At 43.2% G+C, this 24,288-nt stretch overlaps 1 protein-coding gene across 5 annotated transcripts in view; it reads right to left on the reverse strand.

Annotated features, from left to right (window-relative positions):
• Dzank1 (double zinc ribbon and ankyrin repeat domains 1) overlaps positions 1 to 24,288 on the reverse strand; it is a 57,839-nt gene that overhangs the window by 17,644 nt on the left and 15,907 nt on the right. For 2 of the 5 annotated variants that reach the window (XM_021155837.2, XM_029474517.1), the window contains exons 5-13: positions 23,872 to 23,968; positions 22,443 to 22,567; positions 18,689 to 18,774; positions 16,900 to 17,017; positions 15,472 to 15,585; positions 13,966 to 14,058; positions 3,720 to 3,845; positions 2,176 to 2,340; positions 632 to 839 (exon numbers count right to left, since the gene is read on the reverse strand). In XM_021155837.2, coding sequence (XP_021011496.1) covers positions 632 to 839; positions 2,176 to 2,340; positions 3,720 to 3,845; positions 13,966 to 14,058; positions 15,472 to 15,585; positions 16,900 to 17,017; positions 18,689 to 18,774; positions 22,443 to 22,567; positions 23,872 to 23,968 — 1,132 coding nt within the window. The remainder of the gene's footprint in view (positions 1 to 631; positions 840 to 2,175; positions 2,341 to 3,719; positions 3,846 to 13,965; positions 14,059 to 15,471; positions 15,586 to 16,899; positions 17,018 to 18,688; positions 18,775 to 22,442; positions 22,568 to 23,871; positions 23,969 to 24,288) is intronic. The other 3 variants (XM_021155839.2, XM_021155838.2, XM_029474516.1) reach the window with 2 other exon arrangements.

Below are 24,288 nucleotides of genomic sequence, written 5' to 3' on the forward strand. Positions count from 1 at the left end.
CTCCCCCTCTCCCCCTCTCCCCCTCTCTCCCTCTCTCCTCTATCTCTCTGTCTCTGGGACACTATGTGAAGGATGCCTGTCACAAGAGCCAGAGAAATGTCAGGTAGAGGCAAGCCCATGGACAGGCAGATCAGCGGCTGTCAGGCAGTCTGGTCTGCCCTTGGGAGAAGTGATGTGGAAGGTGACCATCTGAGAAGCACAGGCTTGCTCCTGGGGTGCAGACTGTGTTGTGTTCTGCAGACTGTGAAGACAGCTATGTAACATCACTAACATGCCTGATGTCATTCAATTGCATGCTTAAGCATAGTTAAAATGGTGAACTTTACACTATGTGAGTTTTAAACACTAAAAAGCCATAACGGCAGGTGATAAAGATGACACAGATTCAGCCTGTGTGCCCAGCAGAGGCCCACATGTGCCATGAGGCTGATGGACTGGACCGCAGGCCAGGAGTTAAAGTACTTGAGGAGTAAAAGTTTAAGGGAAGGCTGCTGTTCGTACAGAGAAAATGACCTGAACAAAGGAAAAGGGACACACTCCCAGTCCATGACAATAAGCCTGAAAGGGAGAATAAATGTGAGGGCCTGTCAGAGAGAGGTTTTCTCCCACCAGAAGCAAGTGCCTCCCTCACCTCTTCCCGGGCTGACGGCTGTGAGGACTGGCCTGTGGTCACTCATCTTCTCCTGCCTCTGCCTGTGAGAAGCCGCCTCCAGTTCCTTCTTTGCCAGGAGCTTGCCAGATGGGTAGAACAGGCCAGAGGTCTGAGTGCCCGTGTCCTTCTTAGACCCACTGGCAGATGTGGGCAAAGGGACGGTTAGGGACTGCCAGGCAGATCGGGGCTATGAGCAAGGGAGACAATACATTTAAAGATTAGAATATAATGTAATTAAATTCATTTACACTAACAGAATATAATTTAAATTGTGGTGGTGGTGATGGTACTGGAGGTGGCAGCAGTGGTGGTGGTAGTGGTGATGGTGATGGTGAAGGTGGTGGTGGTGGTGGTGGTGGCAGCAGCAGTGGTGGTGGAGGTGGTGGTGGTAGCGGCAGTGGTGGTAATGATGGTGGTGGTGATGGTGGTGGTGTCCTCCCCACCATTGCCCCATCTTCCTTGCTTGTGTCTTTCCCAGAAACACTTAGCTTGACCCATGATGCTAGCCCACTCCCCTTGGCCATTTATTGTCCCCAGTTCAGCCAATTAATGATGCTTCTATCCTGACTGGGGCCTGGAAGACTTCTATCCTCTCAGTTCTGTAATTCAGTTGAATACAGTCTTTACTATGCAAACATATTCAACTGTTAAGAACCAGTTTCTTTGATGGATCTAAGAAAATCACCATGGAAGGCTGTGTAGGCTGTCTGATGTCACCACATCTAAAGGGACACTGTTCACATGACAGACAGTGTATGTTTGTGTATTTATTAGGATAATTTCACAGTAGAGAGAAGAAAATGCCTAAAAAGGTGCTACAAACAATTTTTAACAGATGGCAGACAGTATAAGAAAGAACACCTTTTTTTTTTCTCACTTAAACTATGGTGTGAATGGGCCCCAGTGGGCCCCACAAGTATGACCTAGTTAAGACAGCATGGGTCCTTCACAAGTGCATGCGCAGTCTCTCGGTTTCCAGCAGTAAAGAGAAGGTGACTGCTGAAGCATTGTGCAGCTTAGAGAATCTGTGAGAGCGAACAGGAGAATGGTTGGCCTTGTGTGTGCTGCTCAGTGACAAGCCAGAGGCTATTGACATGGAGACATCTTATATACTTGATGTAAGTTTTCTAAGACACAGAAGAGCAGGGAGGAAGATTCTTGGAACACTACTGGAAAGATCCAAGAGAAGGTCATTCTGCCCGTGCAGAGAGAGCTACTTCTTTCTGGGGCACTACATCCACTGCCTCGTCCTATGAGACTTGAAGCTCTGTCAGAACAAGGCAATTTTAGTTTCTTGGTTGTTTTTCTGAGACAAGGTTTTACTTTCTACCCTAGGCTAGATTTGAACTTGTGCAGATATATAACTTTTGAAGAAATCATTCAAGCATTTAAAACCTACATTGAATTTATTTACCTGCCTAATTCAAAGTTCATGTGCAAGGTCTATGTATTTTGGCTCTGTTCTCCTGGGCTGATTCACAGGGCACACAAAGTCAGAGTTACACCTGAGCAGCAGTTCTTACCTCAGGAAATGGGCGAGGCGTTCCAGCAACTATGGCCAAGCTGTTATGCATTCTAAACCTTGTTATGGACTTCACATAAATACCACAGGAGCCACAGAAGCGGGCAGTCAGATGATTGCTGGCCCCACATTTTGGGCAGACAGAGTGGCTAGCAGAAATGCCAAGCTAGAGAATAGAAAATACATGTATGATTTTAGAGTTTAATGTGTCTGTATAAACTATTCTCACACCATACAATTTCTAGCCAGGAAAATAGCACAGGCTCCTGCCTGCTGACCTAATAGCTCTCCCTCAGACTTTCTCCTACCCAGGGATCAGCACTTAAAGAAACATAGCTCATCCAGGCTATCTTTCATAGTATTATAGGTACTTAAAAATTACTTCTGAAATTTATTTTATGTTCGTGTGTGTGTGTGTGTGTGTGTGTGTGTGTGTGTGTGTGTGTTATATTACAGTGCCTGGGAGGAGTCGGGGAACAACTTTTGAGGGTTGGTTGTTTCTTTCTACCACATGAATAGCAAGCATTGAATTCAGGCCTTCAGGCTTGGTAGAAGGTGCTCCCACCCACTGAGCCATCTTTCCAGCCTGGTAGTGTCAGTCTAAAGGAAATAAGTGGGAACAACCTTAGTGGGCAGCAATGGAGGATATCACCTAAATAAGCCATGATGGGTGCACATAGTCTGTTATGGACAATGCAATGCAGAGCTGCTGTAGGGAAGCATGACGAGGAACTAACACAGTATATTGCCAGGTGGAAAGGCTGGGTCAGTAAGCACCAGCCTACCGGGGAACTAGAGGACACCTGCATTCTCAGGGGTAGGAGGGCTTCTGAGCAGGGGAGGCTTTGGATGACACGAAGATGATGACCATTCACTCTAAGCCTTTTGTTACTCAGATGCTGTATCAGATAAACATAAATTATGTGAATGTTCTGAGTGAAAATTAGGCAACTCCATTCACAAAAGAAATTCCAGTGGTCAATAAATGTGGAAAGGTTTAACCTCAAAATATGAAAACCAAATGGCAGTGAGAAGGACTTCTCAGTTCCAGCGTATGGAACTATCATTTCTATCTCCCAATTTTTCCCTCCTGCCCCCAGCCTGCTCCAGCCCTGCTTGCTCCAGCAGGGCTATCTTCAGACACCCCAGAAGAGGGCATCAGATCCTGTTACAGATGGTTGTGAGCCACCATGTAGTTGCTGGGATTTGAACTCAGGACCTCTGGAAGAGCAGCCAGTGCTCTTAACCGCTGAGCCATCTCACCAGCCCCTTCAAATTCTTAATACAGAAAACATAGGAAATGTTTCCTGCAAGGCCACGGGGACACCTTGGTGGACGGGGTGCCCAGCACAAAAAGGCTCAGTCTTTTCTGTTGTTCGTGTGGCTGTCTTGTTTTGTTTTGTTTTTCAAGACAGGCTTTCTCGGTGCAGCTCTGACTGTCCTAGAACTCCTCTGCAGATCTCTGGCTAGCCTCAGACTCACAGAGATCTGTGATTTAAAGGTATGCCCACCACCACCTGGTGAGCTCAGTCTTAAGGTGCCTACCATGGCTCCACACCAGTCACAGAAGGATGCCTCCCAGAGGTTCTGGCAGCCACACCTGGAGCAGGAAATGGTCTCCCCATTTCGAGCGGGCGGATGAGGGACTTCATCTCCATTGCACAGCCACTGCTGAACAAAGCAGCAATGACAGGCAGTCAGAACTACGTTTTCCAGCTCCCGCTTCATCCAAAGAATGGAAGAAAGCCTTGAAATGACAGCAACTACAACTACCCAGCTATGGACAAAAGGAGCAAAAGATTCATTTATGTTTGTTTGTTTGAGGCAGGGTCTCTCTACATAATCCTAGCTATAGAGACCAGGCTGGCCCAAATTCACAGAGATTCTCCGTCCTCTACCTCCCACATGCTGGGCTTTTTTTTAGAGTTCATATTTGTGGTGCTTTGAATACGCTTGGCCCACAGGGAGTGGTACTGTTAGGAGGTGTGGTCTTGTTGGAGGAAGGAAGTGTGTCACTGTGGGGGTGGGCTTTGAAGCTCTGCCCAGTGCAGAAGAGTCAGTTTTCTCTTGGCTGCAATCAAATCAAGATCCCCAACTCTTAGCTTCTCTTGTGCCATGCCTGCCTGGAAGCTGCCATGTTCCCTCCTTGATGGCAATGGACTGAACCTCTGAACCTGTAAGCCAGCCCCAACTACTGTCCTTTATAAGAGCTGCCTTGATCATGATGTCTATTCATAGCCATGATTTTCTATTCTATTCATGGAAACCATAACTAAGACAATATTCCTTCCTGGAGACCACAGGAAATTGATGAAAATGGTCCTCCTATGTCTATACTCCTTTATAGCACTGGTATCTCAGGCTGAGCAAGACAACTGCTGATTAACAGCACATTACTGATAACCAAGCTGAGCCATGCAGGGCCATGACTGAGGATTATCTTCTACCCTTTGCCCTGATGAAATGTTGCTTTATTTTCCACTCTGGGCCTGGAAATGGTAGGGTAAGGTAAAAGCCACTTTTATTCTATCTTGTAAGACCACAGTTGAGGCTGGAAAGATGACTCAGTAGTTAAAGAGAAAACGCCACTCTTTCAGAGGATCCCGGTTCGATTCTCAGCACCCATGTGGTAGTTTACAACTGTCTGTACCTCCAGTTCTAGGGGATCTGACACTTTCTTCTGACCTCTGAGGAAACAAGACACACGAGTGGCACACAGAAATACATGCAGACAAAACACCCATATACATAAAATAAATCATAAAATTAAAAAAAAGTAAGAGCACGTTTGTACTTCGTGCTGTTGAACCTGCGGATCCACACAGTAAGTAGTCTGGCATATACACAGGGCCAGCCGCTAACAGCTTATTTGTTTTGAGCTATTGTTTAACACGGGCACGTCTAGATGGCTCTCTGGGAAGGATGTAAACTACATCGCTGGGGGCACGGGAACCCTTACTACACAGGGACAGAGTGTGGGAAGCAATACGGGGAGAAGCTCCAACACCATGAATCTCAGAGGTGAGGCTGCTGCCCGACCAGCGACAACCTTTACAATGAGTAGCTGCCTTTCTTCAGAGTCCCTGTAAAGTGTGCCAGCTCGGGATGGAATGGGGAAGGCAAACTGGAATGTTGTTAGTCCCCTGCCTTCCCAGATTGCCACATCTCTAAATAAAGTACAGTTTCGTGACTCAGTTCCTGTCTCTGGTCCCTGGCTCCAGTATTCTAGTTACACAAGGAATTCTTTTATTGTGAAGAGGAAAATGGTTGTTTCTTAAGTATTTCTGACACTGTTAGGTAAACCTGGGTTAGACTCTTGGCTCCTGTTCCTTATTCACTATTGGGTAATGTGACAGCTTCTTGCTTTCCCAATGGGCGTGATAGTAAAAGTGGCAGTCCTGTGACTAGATGCAGGCACTGGTCTGCAACCTTATGTCTCATTTTACAGCCTGTTGTCCAGGATTCCACAGTCCCATCGATTTAACAGTGTCCTCACAGGTCCTAGTGGGTTTGGGATCTTCAATGCCAAGTGAGTATGAAGGAATGCTAAGCACAGGATCAAGTTCTACACCTCAAGTTCCATCTCTCCGGGTTTTTCTCTCCATAAGTCACTAGGTGGTGACTTACACATGAAAGAACTCTAATTCTATATTCCATCCCACTTACGTATTGCCATTTTTCCTGGCACCTAGGTGTCAAATGGTTATCAAATCAATGAATACTGATCCAATTAATAACAGAATACATATACTGCCACATATTCCATATGCAATATTAAATATATTATCCTCAATATAGCATATTAAGGATATCTTTATAAATATATCCTTAAATATATGAACAACAACAAAAAAATCTTTCTAAGGATAATTTTCTTTCAATGATGGCCAATTTAGTTCACTGTATCTGCCCAGCTGAACCCTGTTTAACTCAGGGGTATTGTTATCCTTAAACAGAACTTTTTTTTTATAGAAAGGATTCCTATCAGTCCATAACATGGGGAACTGAGGAAGGAGAGAGGCCATATCAGCCATAAACACAGGGAGCTGAGGAAGGAATATTTCTATGTTCATTAACTTAGTTTCTGTGCAATCAGAGACAGGCTCTTTGGGATAATCCAAAAGGCACAATTCTTTGGAAACTTTTGCTTCAGATCTTACATTTCAATTATCCTAATATTAATTTTTTTCTTTTTTAAAAGAAAAAGATTTATTTTTATTTTATGTGTGTGAGAATATTTTTCTTTTTTTTAAGATTTATTTTATTTTATGAATACACTGTAGCTGTCTTCAGACACACCAAAAGAGGGCATCAGACTCCATTACAGATGGTTGTGAGCCACCATGTGGTTGCTGGGAATTGAACTCAGGACCTCTAGAAGAGCAGTCAGGGCTATTAACTGCTGAGCCATCTCTCCAGCCCCTTATATGTTTCTATATGTATGTATGTGTACCATGTACATGCCTTGTGCCAGAGGCCATCAGAAGAGGGCATTGGATTCCCTGCAACTGAAATGATGGATGGTCATGAGCCACCATGAGGGTCTTGACACCAAAACCCGGTTGTCTGCAGGAGCAGTAAACGCTCCTAAGTGCTGAGCCACTAAGTTAAATGCTGACGGAGATTTTGCCAGTGTTGGGTTCTAAACATAAAGCCGTCAGATTTTTCGTTCAGAACTGTGGAGGTTTGAATATGCTTGACCTAGGGAGTGGCACTGTTAGGAGGTGTGGCCTTGTTGGAGGAAGTGTGTCACTGTGGGAGTGGACTTTGAGACCCTCCTCCTTCTCTTGTTTGCATTCGGAACAAGATGTAGAACTCTTAGCTCCTACAGCGCCATGTCTGTCTGCATATTGCCATGCTTCCCACCATGATGATAACGGACTGAACCTCTGAACAGTTAAGCCAGCCCCAATTAAATGTTGCCCTTTATAATAGTTGCCTTGGTCATGTGTCTCTCCTCAGCAATGGAAACCCTAACTAAGACAAAGATTCAAGTCCAAGTGGGCTTTTAAAGTTGCTTTAAGGCAATAAAAATTATCTTACCCTATCCTATCAATATTGCTAAACAAAGATATGAAGCTATCACACTGAACATGCATTTCTATAAACACGCTCATTCTAACACCTAAATCCTCATGAGTCATCAACTTTGGGGCCCTGGAGACATGTTTTAGCAGTTAAGAGCACTAGTTGCCCTCGTGGAAGACCAGGGTTTGATTCTCAGCACCCACATGGGGGCTCACAATTATCTGTACCTCCAGTTCCAGGGGATTCAGTGATCTCTTCTGACATCCATGGCCATCAGACATGCACATGGAAAAGTAAAATAAAATAAATCTAATTTTAAAAAATGTTTATATTTCTCCTAAACTGTTTTGTTGACAGATGAGAACCAGAAATGGAAGAATCATATCACTGGCAGTTACTATAACTGACTTAACATGTATTACTTTTGATAAGAAGTCCAGAACACCAAAGGAAAGAATAGAGGGGGAAGAGGAGGGGATGAAAATGCTCTTACATTATGTCTTCAAGCTCTTGCTCCTCTAATTTAGGATAGCCTCAAACCTGCAATCCTCCTGCTCCAGCTTTCCAAGCCCGGGATTATAGAAGTGTGACCCCCACACTCAGAGTTTCATGTGTGCCCTGGTGGTTTCTGATTGAGAATAACCTTAAACTTCAGACTGTCCTGCCTCCACCTCCTAATGCTTAGGAATGTGTGCCGGCTCACACAGTTTGTGTAGTGCTTGGACTTAAACTCAGAGCCTCAAGAATACTAGGCAAACAGTTTGCCAAGTGAGCTATCTCTAGCCAAAACTTAAATCTTTTGATGAGAAATTTACTTGAGTCTGTCAGAACATTCATGCCCTGAGCACCTTCATTTTCTACTGTTATGGCTTCTTTTTTTGTTGTTGTTGTTGTTGTTGTTGTTTTTTCGAGACAGGGTTTCTCTGTGTAGCCCTGGCTGTCCTGGCACTCACTTTGTAGACCAGGCTGGCCTCGAACTCAGAAATCCGCCTGCCTCTGCCTCCTGAGTGCTGGGATTAAAGGCGTGCGCCACCACGCCCGGCCTGTTATGGCTTCTTAACCTCACTATCATTCTCTCAGCTGCTATGGAAAGTGACAGTGCAATTTCATGATGATAGAATGCTAAAAATCTGAGCTCACATTACCAGACAGCTACAAATACAAGATTCGCCCAATTTACAACGCATTTGATTTGGGAATAGCATGTGGGTGTTCTGGTTGGTTTTACCAGTCTCATTAGCCCATTTCCACAGTTGGTTTTGAAAATCCAGCCATGGGACAGAAATAATTTTTTTAACCTAACAGATTTTCCCTTAGGTAGCAATGGAGCAAGACTGCACAGCTATAAAATCTGCTCCGGATGCACTAAGACTAGGAGGAGTGGACAAGGACACCTATGTGGGAGGTGAGTTATGCAAATTTAGTTCCAGTCTTAGCCTTTGGCCTGGGGCTAAGAGCACAGCAAAAGGCAGGGGGTGAGGGGGACCTGATAATTAAAGCTGCATGCAAGCGCTCTTTTTGCCCCTCCTTTTCTTGAACTGTTTAAGGCAGAGGTTATACCATCCTTACAAGGTGTGCAATGCATAGTTGCAGGATATATGTAACTACAGTAGGATGGATGACCTACCAAACGACATTCTTTTTTTTTTTCAAGACAGGGTTTCTCTGTATAGTCCTGGCTGTCCTGGAACTCACTTTGTAGACCAGGGTGGCCTAGAACTCAGAAATCCACCTGCCTCTGCCTCCCAAGTGCTGGGATTAAAGGCGTGTGCCACCACGCCCGGCGCTAACGACATTCTTTCATTACCATTTTAATATGCCTGGCAAAATACATGATGTAAATACTAGGATTGGAATAACACGTGGAGGGGTTTCCCCACATGGGAGCATTTAACACATTTTAATTAATAAGAGTACTTTATATAGTGGGCTGGAGGGAAAGCTCAGAGGTAAAAAGCACTGAGTGCTCTTCCAGGGCCCTAGATTCAGCCAGCACCCACAAGGCAGCTAACAAATCTGTAATGCCAGACCTAGGGAATCCATCACCCTCGTCTGGCCTCTGCAGGCACTGCATGCATGTGCTGTACATGCACTCGCAAATACCCAAACACATAAACAATAAGATCTAAAAAAAAAAAAAAATTGTGTATGTTTTGTGCATGGCATGATGTATGTGCGTGCAGTGGTCACCTCTATCACTGATCATGTGATATGTGTATGTGATCATGTGATATGTGTATGTGATCATGTGATATGTGTATGTGATCATGTGATATGTGTATGTGATCATGTGATATGTGTATGTGATCATGTGTATGTGCGTGCAGTGGTCATCTCTATCACTGATCATATGCATCACCTCCTTAACTATCCTTTTTGGATGGTTAGAACATAACAGGTTTTAAAGATACAGTGAGTGACGATGACCAATAGTAACACAGGGGAGAATTAACTGCTCATCATGAAGTACGAGAGCGCTCTTGACTGTATCTTCAGAAGCTTAGTGGATCTTTCACCAACTTCTCCCTACACCATCACCTAGCAGTCTCTGGCGGTTGTTTTTAATGATGTCTTCACATCATGCATGTAAATGAGATCATTCAGTATTTGACTCTGGGCCTGGCTTATTTCACACTGAACAGAATGTCTCCATGTTAGGGGTGAAAGGAGGTCCTTCCTTTTAAAGGCTGAATTGTATTCTACTTGGTATGCACGCCATGTTTGCTTTATCTGCTCCTCTGCTAATAAAGTCAGGCTGCTTTTGTATAGTGGCTACTCTGAACTGCAGTGATCAGGACATGCAGCTATCTCTTTGACATACTGATATTTTTTTTGGGGGGGTGTATATGTGGTAGTAATACTCCTGGATCATATGATAATATATCTTTAAATTTTAGAGTTATTTCCAGAAGTTTTCCCACATGTTTATATTAATTTGCATTTTCATCAATAGTGGATAAGAGTTCTTCTTTTTCCACAGACTCACCAGCATTTGTTAATTTTGTCTTTTTGATAACAGCCATTATAACTGGAGTGAGACAATATCTCATCTTAAGTTACTTTATTTGTGTGTGTGTGTGTGTGCACACGTGTGCGCAAGCACACACACATGGAGGGGACAGGGAGGTCAGAGGACAACTTTGGGAGCTGGTTTTGTCCTTCCACCCTGGGTTCCAGGTGGAACAACAAACTTGGGTTGTGAGACTTGCACACCAGGTGTTTTTTGCCTGCTAAGCCACCTCCCTGGCCTCTAGCTGATGGTTAGGGGTATTGAACATTTTCAAGTGCCTACTGGCAGGCTACTTGTAACACTTTTTAGAGTATCTACTCGAGTCCTCTGTTCATATCTTGGCCACCTTTTGTGGTGGAGTTGCTTTAGTCTGTCAGTACTGGGGTGCAGTGCAGTTTGAGTGTCCTTCTCCACCCTGCTCAGTCTTTACGCTGCTGACCCCTTTGCTGTGCAGACTTGTCTTCCTTTTGTGCAGTCCTGTTTGCCTATTTCCACCTTTGCTACTGTATTTTAGGGTCATAGCTAAAAAGTCATCACTAGGAAATGCCCTGAGGTTTCCTTTGTTTCTTCTAGTACCTTTGTAGTTTCAAGTCGTAGGTTTCAAATCTTTAGTTCATGTTTAATTGTTATACATACAAGAAAAGGGTCCAGTTTCATTCTTCTGCAGGCTGAGATCTGGTTTTCTTAGTACAATTTATTAAAGAAATTGTCCTTTCCTCATTTTATGTTCTTAGAACCTTTGTCCAAAATCAATTGGTGGGGAGCTGGCTCAGTGGTTAAGAGGGTTGCTTTCCAGAGGACCCCAGTTCAATTTCCAGCTCCCAACCTTCTGTAACTCCAGTCCAAGGACATCCAATACCATCTTCTGGCCTCTGAGGACACCAGGCAAACACATGGTGCACAGACATATATGATAACAAAACACTCATATACATGTAATATGTAAATAATACAAAAAATAAGTAAATAATAAACAAATATGTAAATACTTTAAAAATCAATTGGTGGTATATCTGTGGGTTTATTCCTGGGATAGCTGTACTGCTATTTAGCTCCGCTGGCCTATATATGTATCTTATATGTACCTGTGCTGCTTAAGGTTTTTTTTTTTTTTTCAGGAAGTGTGACGTCTTCAGCTTTGTTCTTTTTGCTTAAGACTGCTTTGACCATTCCAAGTCTTTTCTAATTCCATGTGAACTTCAGGATTATTTTCTCCATTTTGTAAATAAATAAATAAATAAATAAATAAACAAATAAATAAAGTCATTGAAAATTTGACAGTATTTCCCTGAATCTGTAGATGGCTTTGGAAACTGCAGACATTTTATCTATGTTAATTCTTCTGATGCCTGAACATGGGCTAACCTTCCATTTATCCCTGTCTTAAATTTTATTCTTTCTTTTTTTCTCTTTCACTTTTTGAGACAGAGTCTTGCTGTGTAGCCAAGGCTGGCATGGTATTCATGCTTCTCCCACCCAACCCTCCTGCTGGCTTGTTACCATGCTCAGATTTTCTTCTATTTCTTTTATCACTGCTTTAAACTTGTCATTTTTTATGCTTATAGCTAATTATTTACTGACTCTTCTTCAAAACTTACTAGAAGAAATAGAAAAAAAAACAAAAACAAAAACAAAAGTAAACAAACAGAAAGCCCAGCAGTGCATGTATGTGCACACATCCTAAATAGAAAATGTGAAGGGAAAAAAAGGCCAGGCATGGTGACATACACCTTTGATCCCACTTAATCAGGAAGCTGAGGGGCAGATCTTTGTGAGCCTCAACAATATAGTGAGTTCCAGGCCAGCCAGAGTTACATAATGAGACCCTGTCTAAAAAAATAAAATAAAATAAATTAAACAAGCAAACAAATAAGTAAAAAGAAATTTAAAAAAGAGGATCAAATTAAAATCAAAGCAAAGAGAAGAAAATAATAAAAAGCAAAATGAAAACCAGGATGTAAAATGTGAAGACTTTAAAAAGACGACAAAGGTCACACATCCTTATGGGAGGATGGGACAGGGCACCCATTCTATCAAGGTAAGAGAAGCATCTAACCACAGACCCTATGGACAGTATAAGATGCTGTCATAAGGCAGCATGTATGAGGTGTTGGAAAGGAGTGATATTATAGGGTTAAATGTATGATAACACCTCTACTGGTATAAAAAATGAAATAGGAGACAGAAATAAATGGAAAGCTATCCCATGTTCAGGTATCAGAATTACCACAGAGTAATATGCTTGCAGTGGAGGTCAGGGGGTAATTTTGGAAGTCAGTTCTCCCCTAGTCTCCAGTCCATGGAACTCAGTTGCCAAGCCTCTATGGCAAGCACTTTCATCTGCTGGGCCGTCTTGCAGCCTGATTTTGTGTTTCATAATGGTCTTTCTCCTCTCTCTGTATGTCTTACTTCTCCACTAACATCAACTGTTGGGGCCATGCAGAAGGAAGACAGAGCAGCTTTAGAACTCTCGGAATTCGGCCCACTGGTTAGCATAGCCGAGATGGGTGAGCCTTGGGAGGCAGAGCCCTGATGACCATGTGTCCTGAGGACTTCATGCTCTTATGGCGTTCTGCTCTGCTTGTTGCCCTCCCAGTCATCTCATCCCTCCCAATCTATGCCTGTGGGAAAATTCTAAGGGGGTGTCCAGCCCCTCACTGGGAAGTGTCGTTGGCATTTACAATAACAGACACTGATCTTTTCCAAGTATTGCTGCTGCTGCAGATTAATGATTCAACAACCACCCTTAAGAAGAAGGCAGAGCTGTAGATTGTTGGTGAAGTTAACATGTTTTTGTTAGTGGCTTCGATATAGAAAATCTTGGGGAATAATTTAAAGTTCGGAGAGGCACACTCTTGATAGTTGAGTGTGGGAGTTTTGAGGTCAGGGCAGAAGAGCAATGGCAGCCTGACTAGCACTAGCTCCTGTGACGTTCTTCCTAAAGCTGGGCTGGTGAGCAAGGCGACGGTTAGTTAGGGGTACCCGTCTTTCCCCTCTCCTTCCTGATAGGACTTAATAAAACGGTGCTAATGGGTTATGTGCACCTGGAGGATTTAAAGTACAAGAGTCTGGTTTTTATTTAAAAGCTTAGATTTGTGATTTTCTTAAGATTTTGATGAGTGTATTCTTTAAGATAAATAATAAGATGACTGATCTTTTCTTCGTAACTGCAAATTACAGCCTGCCAGGGAGAGAACTGCCTGAGAAGATACCCTGCCTGCTTACACTTTGTTAACCTATGACAAGTTACTTAAACATAAATGTACGTGGGGCCTTGGGAATAATTTGGGGTTTTTTCACCTGTAATATGTAAAACATTTAGTCATGAAAGGGTATTGGGGACATGCTGGGCTTTTTTAACCTATACTCTTTGTAATCATTCACTTGAAGAAAAATAGGATGAAACCACACTGTAATTTTTATATTGTCTTAAACATTTTTCTGGAATATATAAGCTATGGCAGAAAAAATAAAGTTGCTGGAGCTTGTCGGAGCCTTGCTTCATCTACCAAGGTATTGTGTGTGTGTGTGCACGTGAGTGTGTGTGTGCACGTGAGTGTGTGTGTGCACTTGTTTTCACCCTTCTCGATGGTCCTAGACAATTCAGTTTTGTTCCCTCAGGGAAAAGCCTGCTGAGTGATTAATCACCGACTGCAGCTTTCTTCCTTAGTGTACCTGCCTGTCAAAGCTTATTTCAGCAAACAAAACTTAGAGGCTACCACAGATAGGACATTCACACTGCAGTCCACCTACCTCTTGTGTTGGAGGCAGGGGCCCCTCACAGGTGACACAGTATCTCAGATGAGCAGGATTCCCAGTGCCACAGGTGCGACAGATTACCCTCTCCTTGACAACAGGGAATTACAAAGAGAATGAGCAACGGCAGGGTGGAGATGCCCCACAGTCCTGGTGGTGAACTACTGGTATTACTGCACCCAGTCAGGAATACTACATTGGTCTGGGGATTATTGAAAACATTATCATTGTCTGGCACTATGCCAGACAACTGAACACAGTTTTAAAAGAGACAGGACTGCAAGCAAGCAAACAAATGGAAAACAGTATGCACTTGGTTTGAGGAAGACAATTTGAAATTTTACAGTGATTATGTTCCCATCTCTGGTACGGGAAAGCCAACAGTCAACAGGCTCTGTACTTCATTAGCCTACAGTGGAAAGAGAAAGACCCGAGACCAGCCGAAGCTCAGTCTGGACTTATACGTCTTTTGGGTCCCAAGACTTTATGCTAACTAGGAATGTAGGTTTGTTCTGTAGGTATTGACTTACATAGAATTTGAAGACGTGACTGTCAAAAGAAAATACTAATGCAGCTTCCCAAGTTAATTCACAATAGAAGATTCAATGTAGAAATAGAGATGATAGAACTAGATGGAGCTAGAAATGAGGGGAGAGGGGTGGGAAGCTGTGATTGCTAATAAGATTAGTACGACTAAAGGGAAATCCTCACACTTTACAGTTTGCCCTGGGATATTGGAAGATGCCTACAGGGCAAGACCCCACTCATGGAAGGTTGCAGTTTGGAAAATGCAAATTGATTGGAAACAACGGCACCACTGCTTAGGCAGTGTTCTGCAGGTTCAGCGGCCAAGGAGCTCAGACTCAACGAGTTGGCAGCAGGCCAGTTTATCTGGAGATGGCCGCAGAGTTAGTTAGTGTCCTCACTCTCAAGGACTGGTTTTGCAGCCATAAAAGATGCAATGATGAAGAATCGTGAAAGCTTGCGTCCACGTTTCAGAAAGCTAAAGGACAGGCCATGTGTAGCAAGGGCGGGTTCCTATGAAGAGTTCCAAGAAGCCACCGCACAAAGGTGGTGAATCCTAACGCGCAATGGAGATGCCAGGATGTGAGTAGTTCTAACCACTCCGTTTCTACAGACAGGAAGCAGATGGAGCAAACAAAAACACAAAGCCACTTTCGGTGAACAATTCTAAGTCAGTCAAAATTAGCCACAGTTTGGAAGTCTGAATATTTAGCTAAAGCATTTTCTAAATTAGCTGTATTGCAATTTATCCTCAGTTTGTTTGGGGGAATATGCATAGGCTTCTTTCTCCCTTACAGATCCTATTGGCAGTTATATATTTGGGCCAGTATGCCTTTCTAAGAATCAGATTGGGTGTGTCTACAAGACATTAGTTTACTATCATTAGTCCATTCCACCAGCTGAAGACAGACACATAATTACTCAGACATTACTTTCTGCGTATCTCATTCACGTTTCCAGAGAATCACACTTCCTTACCTTTAAGTAGAGGCTGGCCTGTGGCCGAAGCTGTGGAGCAAGAGGAGCTTCGCACACCACACAGATGGGGGTGTTCATGGGAACCATACTGCCACATTCTGCACACAGGCCCATCTGCTCAAAGGAAAAGGTCGGGTTTCGGGTTTGCCTTGGGAGGGGAAGGCTGGCAGGACTTAGTTCCTAAGGCTGGATTTGCTTTTGGAAGCAGTTGAAATAATTTCCTTTCCTATGATTTTATCTCCCTGAAGTGTAAAAACCTGTTTACTCTAAAATGTGAACCATAAGCCAAAGGAGAGCAAAGACCAAAGCTTCCCAGGAAATGCCAGTCTGCACAAGAGCACAGGTTCCTCCAGGCCGCTCCCCTGCTCCCTCTCTGGGCAGGGGCTCCTTCAGCTCAGGGCGGGCTGAGAACAGCAGTGCTGCTGTGGCTGCTATTGCAGGAGTCTGCCTTGTTTGAAACATTGTTAAGATGTCTATGTCAGTGGCCAATAGAGAGGACCAGTGCTTCATGGTAATCAATGGCCAGGTGAAGTGCCCAAGGAATCCTGTTTGTTACTGTTGGTTTTATTACATTGTGAGTAGATTCTTTTGCTTTTATTATTTCTATTTTAACTTCTGAAAAAAGAATGTGTGTGTGTGTTGGGGATAGAGAGGGTTGGGAGAGACATAGGTGTAATGCTCATATATGAGGTTCTCAAAAATATTAAAATGCGTGTGTGTTCATGTATGTGCAGGTGCACACATATGTACAGGTTTGTCTGTGTGGAGGTCAGACGATAACTTCAGGTGTCATCATCAGGAATGCTGTCCAGTTCCTTTGTGACGGGGGTTTCTCATTGCTAGGTCTGTAGCCCCAGGGCTGGCCAGCGAGCAGTTGTGGAGGACTGAACTCAGGTCCTTGTGCTTGCAAGTCAAGCGGCACCTCACTGAATGGGCTGTTCTCCCTGCCAGAGGCCCAGATTTTAACAGGTAATCCAACTGCAGTGCCGCCATACATTCTCAGTGTGCCCAGGCATCCACACATCTCTGCTTGCATTGCAGGTGAAAGTAGGCTCAATATGAGGCAAAGCTCAGGCAACCCTGAAGACCGCCTTAGGCTTTATATTCTGTCCAGTTCACACAAACCTCTCTCAGCGAAGCCTTACTAGCTCGAGGTACTTGAAAACAGTTTCGGGCCAACCTTGTCCCATAAAACTGTGAGATTTTAGTCTGTTTCTCAGTCTGTCTTCTCCCAGGCCACACTAAGGAAATCCTGTTGCAAGTGTGTTTTTCTATTCTTAAGAAGGACTAGGTAGGAAGACATCAATGTGTTTAAAATTCTTTCAGTGAGTGTTTCTGTGTGTGGCTCATGTGATGGGCCATTGTCACGGCTACCTATATAGGTCACATAAACCAGAAAGAAATGTTTCTAAACCTTCTGCAGCTTACCTGAGCCCCTTCTGGGGGTGGAAGACGATAGCCAAATATGGGTGGGACAGGAGCTCCACATTCGTGACAGAAGCGAGCAAATGGATCAGATGGACGGGAAGCCAGACAGTGGGCACACCTACAATAAAACAGGTTTGCATTAATCCACAAAGGCCTACACTAACATTCATATATATCCAATGGGTGCATTACCTCCTGACCCCTCAAGGACTACTAGTAAAAGGCTTGCTGGGAGGACAGTTTTATCAGTGATGTACCCATGAAGCAGTAGCCCATGAGTATGCAAGCAAACCTAATTAAAGTACACAAGCATGCATATGCGCGGGTGCACACACACACACACACACCATCAAAGGGGAACTTCTTGAAAATGTGTGTGTTTGTGTATAGGTGTGTGTGAGTGTTTGTTTATGTGTGTGTAAAAGATTCCTATTATTAACTATGAGGGAAGTATAAATTAGAATCAGAATGATATACCACTAGAATATCACTAGAATGTTCACAAGTACGAAGTGTTGGTAAAAATGTAAAAACAGGAATTCCTTTTCACTGCTGAGGTGAATAGATGCAGTATCTCTCCTTTGGAAACAACTGGATCTGACCCTGTCATTCTCCTTACAGATATCTACCATAGATGACATGGGAGCTGATGTACACATAGTAACGTGTAGATAAATGCCCACTTTAGTTTTTCAGTGTGACTTGCTAGCCAAATACTGGGAGGAGCCTGTGCCCTCACAATTGAACGGATAAGAGAACTGTAGTGTGTCCATTCAATAGAAGGTGCAATGTGCAAAGTGCTCCTCAGTAAAAGAAGTAGATATTTGATGTCAGCTACATGTAAGACTCACAAAAACCAATTCTGCTGCATCAATCAAGCCTGGAGAGTGGGGAAGAGTGCATGCTGCTGTATTACAGTGCGTATGGAATCGATGTAATCCAAGCTAGAGTGGCAAGAACTAGATCAACAGCTGACCAGATGGGGCAGGCTGGAGGGGACAATGCTGGGATAAACATGCTCATTCCTGTGCCCGTAGTGTTCGTTTCACATACATATGTCAATCACACTCTTCACAGATAAGACATTTCCGTGCGTGTCAGCCTTGTTTTTCTTTTCAAATTCTCTGTACTTTAAATTTTTATTTTTCGTGTATGAATGTTTTGCCTGTAATACAGGCCCATGCCTACAGAGGCTAGAAGAGGGTGTTGCATCTCCTGGGAGTGGAGTTATTGATAGTTGTGAGCCACCATGTGGGGGCTGGGGATTAAACCCTGGGTTTGTTTTTGTTTTTGTTTTTTTGTTTTTTCAAGACAGGGTTTCTCTGTATAGCCCTGGCTGTCCTGGCATTCACTTTGTAGACCAGGCTGGCCTCGAACTCAGAAATCCGCCTGCCTCTGCCTCCCAAGTTCTGGGATTAAAGGCGTGCACCACCACCACCCAGCTTAAACTCAGGTTCTTTGGAAGAGAAGCTAGTGCTCTTAACCACTAAGCCATCTCTCTAGTCCTGGCTTCTTTTTCCCAATTATGTATTCTTAAAACTCTAAAAAATTTCTAGGCATGGTAAATACCAACACTCAGGAGTCTGAGGCAGGAGGATTGTTTTAAGTTTGAGGCCAACCTCGACTGCATAGCAAGTGCCAGACCAGGTCCACATGGCAAGTCCCTGTCTTAACAGATTTAATTATTGAAACTAGGGATGAGCGAAGACAGTGTTCTCTTTCATTTTTATCTCATAGGCTATGTGTAACTTTGAGGGCTCTGTGACAGAGCAGAGAAGGAGATACATACTTGAGGAAGTCTGTCTCCCTCTGGATCCTCATGATCTCGGTGCTCGTCAGACTCTTCTGGCCAGTTATGTGTGCAAAGCCAGGAGACTAAAAGGAAGAAGAAAGGCAGAGGTAGAGACAAATGCACAGTCCATATAACATGGTAAAGGCTGTAGGACAGGAAAAGTCCATTCAAAATTCATTTGCCAACATTCATGTTTTAAAACTATCGTAGGGAAAAGTCTTTGTACTTATCACTCTGAAATCAACATAATAATTTTAATTGCTTTCTAAATATGTATATTTTATTTATAATAAAATGTAAATATGTATATTTTATTTATAATAAGAGTTTAAAAAAGAAGGTATCTGAATTTACTATTAGACATCTCATATTTTACAACTGGAAGATTAAGTTGGAACCCATTTGCCTTAAGGTTACTATCTCTAGAAAACTCAAAAGACTCACTTATACAAGTAGGTTATTTGAAATTTTTTTTGTTTGGTGCAGAGAGAAGGTCAAAAAACAAAATATCACATGGTCCCTGTCCCTAAAGCACATCATATCTGTACAAAATAAGTGAAATCTATGAACCTAGCAAGATAACAGACTTCTGCTGTGTTCCATGGGAATCTAGAAGAGAGAACAGTCACACTTGCAGATTCCCTGGGAGAAGGGATTCTTGGAAGTGGTAACAATCTAGATGGGCATGGGAAATCAGCGGAAAGTGTGTACACACAGAAAACAAAAGGAATCCACAGGAGGGAAACACACAGGTACCATGGCAGGGCAATGCATGGCTCATCCTGGGATGCATATGGCCAGATGTGGACTACAGGATGGGACAGAAAGGATGCCCAAAAAAGAAAGATGAAGGGGAGAAGCTAGCCACACTACTACTGATGGTAAAATGCACTGGCATATGGCAGCCACTACCTCCTCGACATTCACAGTAACACTATGAGTTGTGCTATTCCATGCCCATTTCATTGTATCTTTGTAATATTTTGAGATAGGGTCTTGCTATGTTGGCCATGTTTTCCTCCTGTCTCAGCCTCCAAAACCAATGATTAAAGACGTAAACCACCACACTGATCACATAGCATCTTATTTGGATAAATCAATCTTTCAAAAAAAGTTATCAAAAGAGCAAAAATAACTCCTGTTCCCTAGGTTAAGCAATTGTTTGTCAACATTTTCTGCATATACCGTTATTCTCTTTGAGTCACATGAAAATAAGCTGTAAGCAGGATTTCCCTTTGCCCTAAGTAGCTGAGTGTGCATTTCCCAAGAACAACTGTACACACACCGAAGTCAGCAGTTATGGGTGATGCTGTTTTCTCATTCACCGATTCACACTCAGACTCTGCTGGTTGTGCCAATGGTGTCCTGGCATTGTTTTCCTGGTCTGGGCTCTGATCGAATATCATGGTTTGCATCTAGTTGTTATGTCCACTTTGTCGCCTGTAATGTGAAGTGCTTCCTCAGTCTTCCTTCCATCTCTCTTCCCCTTCCTTCCTTTCTTCCTTCCTTCTTCCTTCCCTCCCTCCCTCCTTTCTTCCTCCCCTTTTTCCTTCCTATCTTTCTTGTTGTTTTTTGTTTTTGTTTGAGACAGGGTTTCTCTGTGTAGCTCTGCTTATCTTAGAACTTGATTTGTAGACAAGCCTGGCCTTGGACTCTGAGATATCTTCCTGCCTCTGCCTCCCGAGTGCTAGGACACAGGCATGTGCCACCACTGCTCAGCTTCTTCATCTTCCTTGCCTTGAACGTTTTTAAGGAGCAATAGGTCAGCCAGGTATCAGTGGTTCATGCCTGCAATCCCAGCATTCGAGAGGCAGAATCTATCACCTGTGATACCTCCATACATAAAACAATTGAGAACTAGGCCATGGTTTGGAGACTGGGGAGAGGGGATGTTACATGACATGGGATGGAAGGAGGAAGGGGAAGGGGCTGTGAGGTGGTTATGTTTAAATTTAAAAAGAAAAAAGGCATATGCAAGAGGATCGCCACAAACTTGAGGCCAGCCTGCATAGTTTCAGACCTGCCAGGACTATATTGTGAGATTCTAAGAACAAAACAAAAAGAATATGACAGTTTCCTCATAGCAATCATAGGGTATGGCATGACCATGGAATCTGGTTTTGTCTCATATTCCTGTGACTGGATTCAGGCATGGATCTGGGACACATCCCAGAGGAAGGCTGCTGTCAATACAGCACACGAGGGGTGACAGTACTCATTCTTGAGCAGCTGCTGAAGCTCAAAGCCATGTGACTTGAGTTCACATCAATATTGTGGGCACTAAAGCTTGGGATTTCAGACTTTCTTCTGAATGGGGAGCATTTAGAGTGATTTTGTTATTGTTGTGGGTGTTGGCTGTTGTTGTCTTAGTCAGGGTTTCTATTTCTGCACAATCATGACCAAGAAGCAAGTTGGGGAGGAAAGGGTTTATTCATCTTATACTTCCAAATTGCTGTTCATCACCAAAGGGATTAGGACTGGAACTCAAGCAGGTCAGAAAGCAGGAGCTGATGCAGAGGCCATGGAGGGATGTTTCTTACTGATTTGTTTCCCTTGGCTTGCTCAGCTTGCTTTCTTATAGAACCCAAGACTACCAGCCCAGAGATGGCACCACCCACAATGGGCCCTCCCCCGCCCTGATCACCAACTGAGAAAATGCCCCCACAGCTGGATCTCATGGAGGCACTTCCCCAACTGAAGCTCCTTTCTTTGTGCTAACTCCAGTCTGTGTCAAGTTGACACACAAAACCAGCCAGGACAGCTGTTATTGTTCTTTGCTTAATGTTTTTGTATTACATCAAACATGGCATTAACCAGAAGTCATAAACTGGTGGTCTATCAGTCTAATATTGTAAGACACTACATTTCATTTGGCCTATATACATATATATTTCCTCCCACACTGACTCGGGTTCTGGACTGAGTCTCAGATTTTAAGCTAGGTTAATAGACATGAAGATGCAGGTTTCTGGTTTTCATGCAAATTCATCAGGTGGCAATAGTGAACTGGAAGTCCTTGTCACTGGCTGGCTGTGGATGAAAATGACCACTGGCTAGCCCTGGCCTACCTAGTCAGAACCCTCAGACTTGGTAACCTCCCGCTAAAGGTAGCTGTCACGGATTATGTATCCTCTACTTTGCTGCCTGACCCTGAAATCAACGTTAGGCCAGAAAGATGGATATTTAAAATGCAGAGACAGAACCCATGCCTAGAGTCTGTGTTTTAAGGCTTGTGTGAGGGCTGAGAACATAGACTTCGAATGAACTTCTATGTGAGTCTGATCATGCAGGTGTAAGGGACCATCTTTGCGAACCACTGTGCTGCCCCACCACCCGGTTTGTCTTACGCATTCCATCACTGATTAAAGCTTTTTATGTGTAGCCAGGCAGTGGAGGATCATGCCTTTAATCCTGGTACTCAAAGGCAGAGAGGCTAGTGAACCTCTGAGTTCGTGGCCAGCCTGGTATACAGACTGAGTTCCAGGATGGCCAGGGCTACACAGAGAGACCCTGTCTCAAAAAAGAATTGGGTGGCTAGTCACTTGATTATTATTATTATTTTGCCTTAAGTCCCTATCAAAGGACAGCTCTATGAACAGGGAGGCTTTTCCCTTTGGACACAGTATTTCCAGAGCTGGGACACTGCTTGCAACATGACTAAACTTGGAAGGATGCTGTCTGAGAGCATACTGGGAAGCATTAAGATGTCTGAGGCATTCTGGCGACCCTAAGGAGTTTCCACTGATGTTACCTGGGCCTGGTGAGTAGGCAGTCGAGCACTCGCTCCCTCATGGTAGGCTGGGATTTCCAGTGGACTCTCTGCGAAGCGAAGATCTTTCAGAGTTTTAGGGTCTGCTCTTTCGCCTACCTTGAGGTCTATAATTATATTGAGAATATTGTTGTGCGATATCATTACCATACAAAACCGTACGAATATGTCCTCATAGCTAGAAACTTCCAGTAAAGGCCCACACCACGTTCTTTCCCTAGCAGCAAACACTGTAACGTCACCCTCCCCGAGTCAGTGACATAAAACTGAGAAAAATAATTGACCCAGTCTAAGAAAATAACCTTTCTTGGTGCATTCTGCAAATTCCATATCAAGCTAAGAAAACAGACCACACCAACTGCAAAGTTAGCAGGCAACATTATTTCATCAAGAAAGAAAGAAAGAAAGAAAGAAAGAAAGAAAGAAAGAAAGAAAGAAAGAAAGAAAGAGGAAGAAACCTGTGGCAGCCTCTTCTTTGCATGGCTATTGCTTATTTACTGAGGACTCCAGAACCTTTTGCTGTCTGAATTCATGTAAGACATTTACTTTTCTTAGAAGACACAAGCCACTTTGTTGTTGGTTTTTTCCCTCTCTTTTCTTTTCTTTTCTTTTCTTTTCTTTTCTTTTCTTTTCTTTTCTTTTCTTTTCTTTTCTTTTCTTTTCCTCTTCTCCTTTCCTTTCTTTCTTTCTTTCTTTCTTTCTTTCTTTCTTTCTTTCTTTCTTTCTTTCTTTCTCTTTCTTTCTTTCTTTCTTTCTTTCTTTCTTTCTTTTTTTTTTTTTTATAAAAGAAAGAAACAACCCCCCCCCAATACTAGTGTTGCCATTATTTGTGTGTAGGGTGCATGCATGCCACAGAGGACAACCTTTGAGAGTCAGTTGTCTCATTACACATGGGTTCCCAGGATTCTATCAGGCCAGCAGGTTTGCATGGCAAATGCTTTTACCTTACCTGATAATCTATTTTGCTGGTCTAGCAAGACAGAAAAAAGTGGGCTCATGTTTCAGCCATGTCCTGACACATTCTATCCACATGCACCTTTGTCGTTTCCAAAGTAACCAAACCTGAATTCATGTCCGATGCCGACCCTTCCTGTGCAGCTCAGTTTAGTTCAACTCTATTAAAACCCTGCTTTTGTTTAGATTTTACCCAAATAGTACCTATTCCCAAAACCCAGTGATTCTTTCTTTCTTTGCTAAGGTATCCCATGGTTCCTTCAATATAATTATTTAATAAATCAAATTTATCAGTCTGCTTGCTTATCTCTCATTGTTTTGATCTGTTAGCTAGAAAAAATAGAAAATCAAATTGTAGTGTGCCTTCCTGGTTTTCTTATTCCAACACAAGGAACAGAGAGCATGCAGAGAGCAAGCAGGAAGTCTGCTTAGTCGGCTTCCTTCTGCCTCACCATACCTGCAAGCCGTCTAAGGTTAACGTTCCAAGTTGATTTATTTTCAGCATTCTTATACTTCTTCCTTAGTTTTGGTCCGACAAACCCATTTTTTAATTCCTAGGAATGAAGAGATTACATTTACTTGATTTTATATATATCTAGCGTATGAAAATCAGAACTCATGGCAGAGACCACGTCCTGGGGAACACTTCTTACTTGAAAGGGATTATAGCAGTTTTTATAAAGCCATGTCTGTTTCCTTTGGAAACTCACAGCTTTCTGTCTGGATTACTCGGTGAGCCAGCATCTGGCTGGTAGGCCTCACCAGGTCAAGTAGTCAAGACAGGAGACAGGTTAGAGTGCAGGCATAGCGCTATTAGCAGAGAAAGTAATATCAGAGGGGAGGAAAAAAGAGTCAGAGGGAACAAACAGGGTGG

This window comes from Mus caroli, chromosome 2, assembly GCF_900094665.2.
Source record: "Mus caroli chromosome 2, CAROLI_EIJ_v1.1, whole genome shotgun sequence".
NCBI lineage: Eukaryota > Metazoa > Chordata > Mammalia > Rodentia > Muridae > Mus > Mus caroli.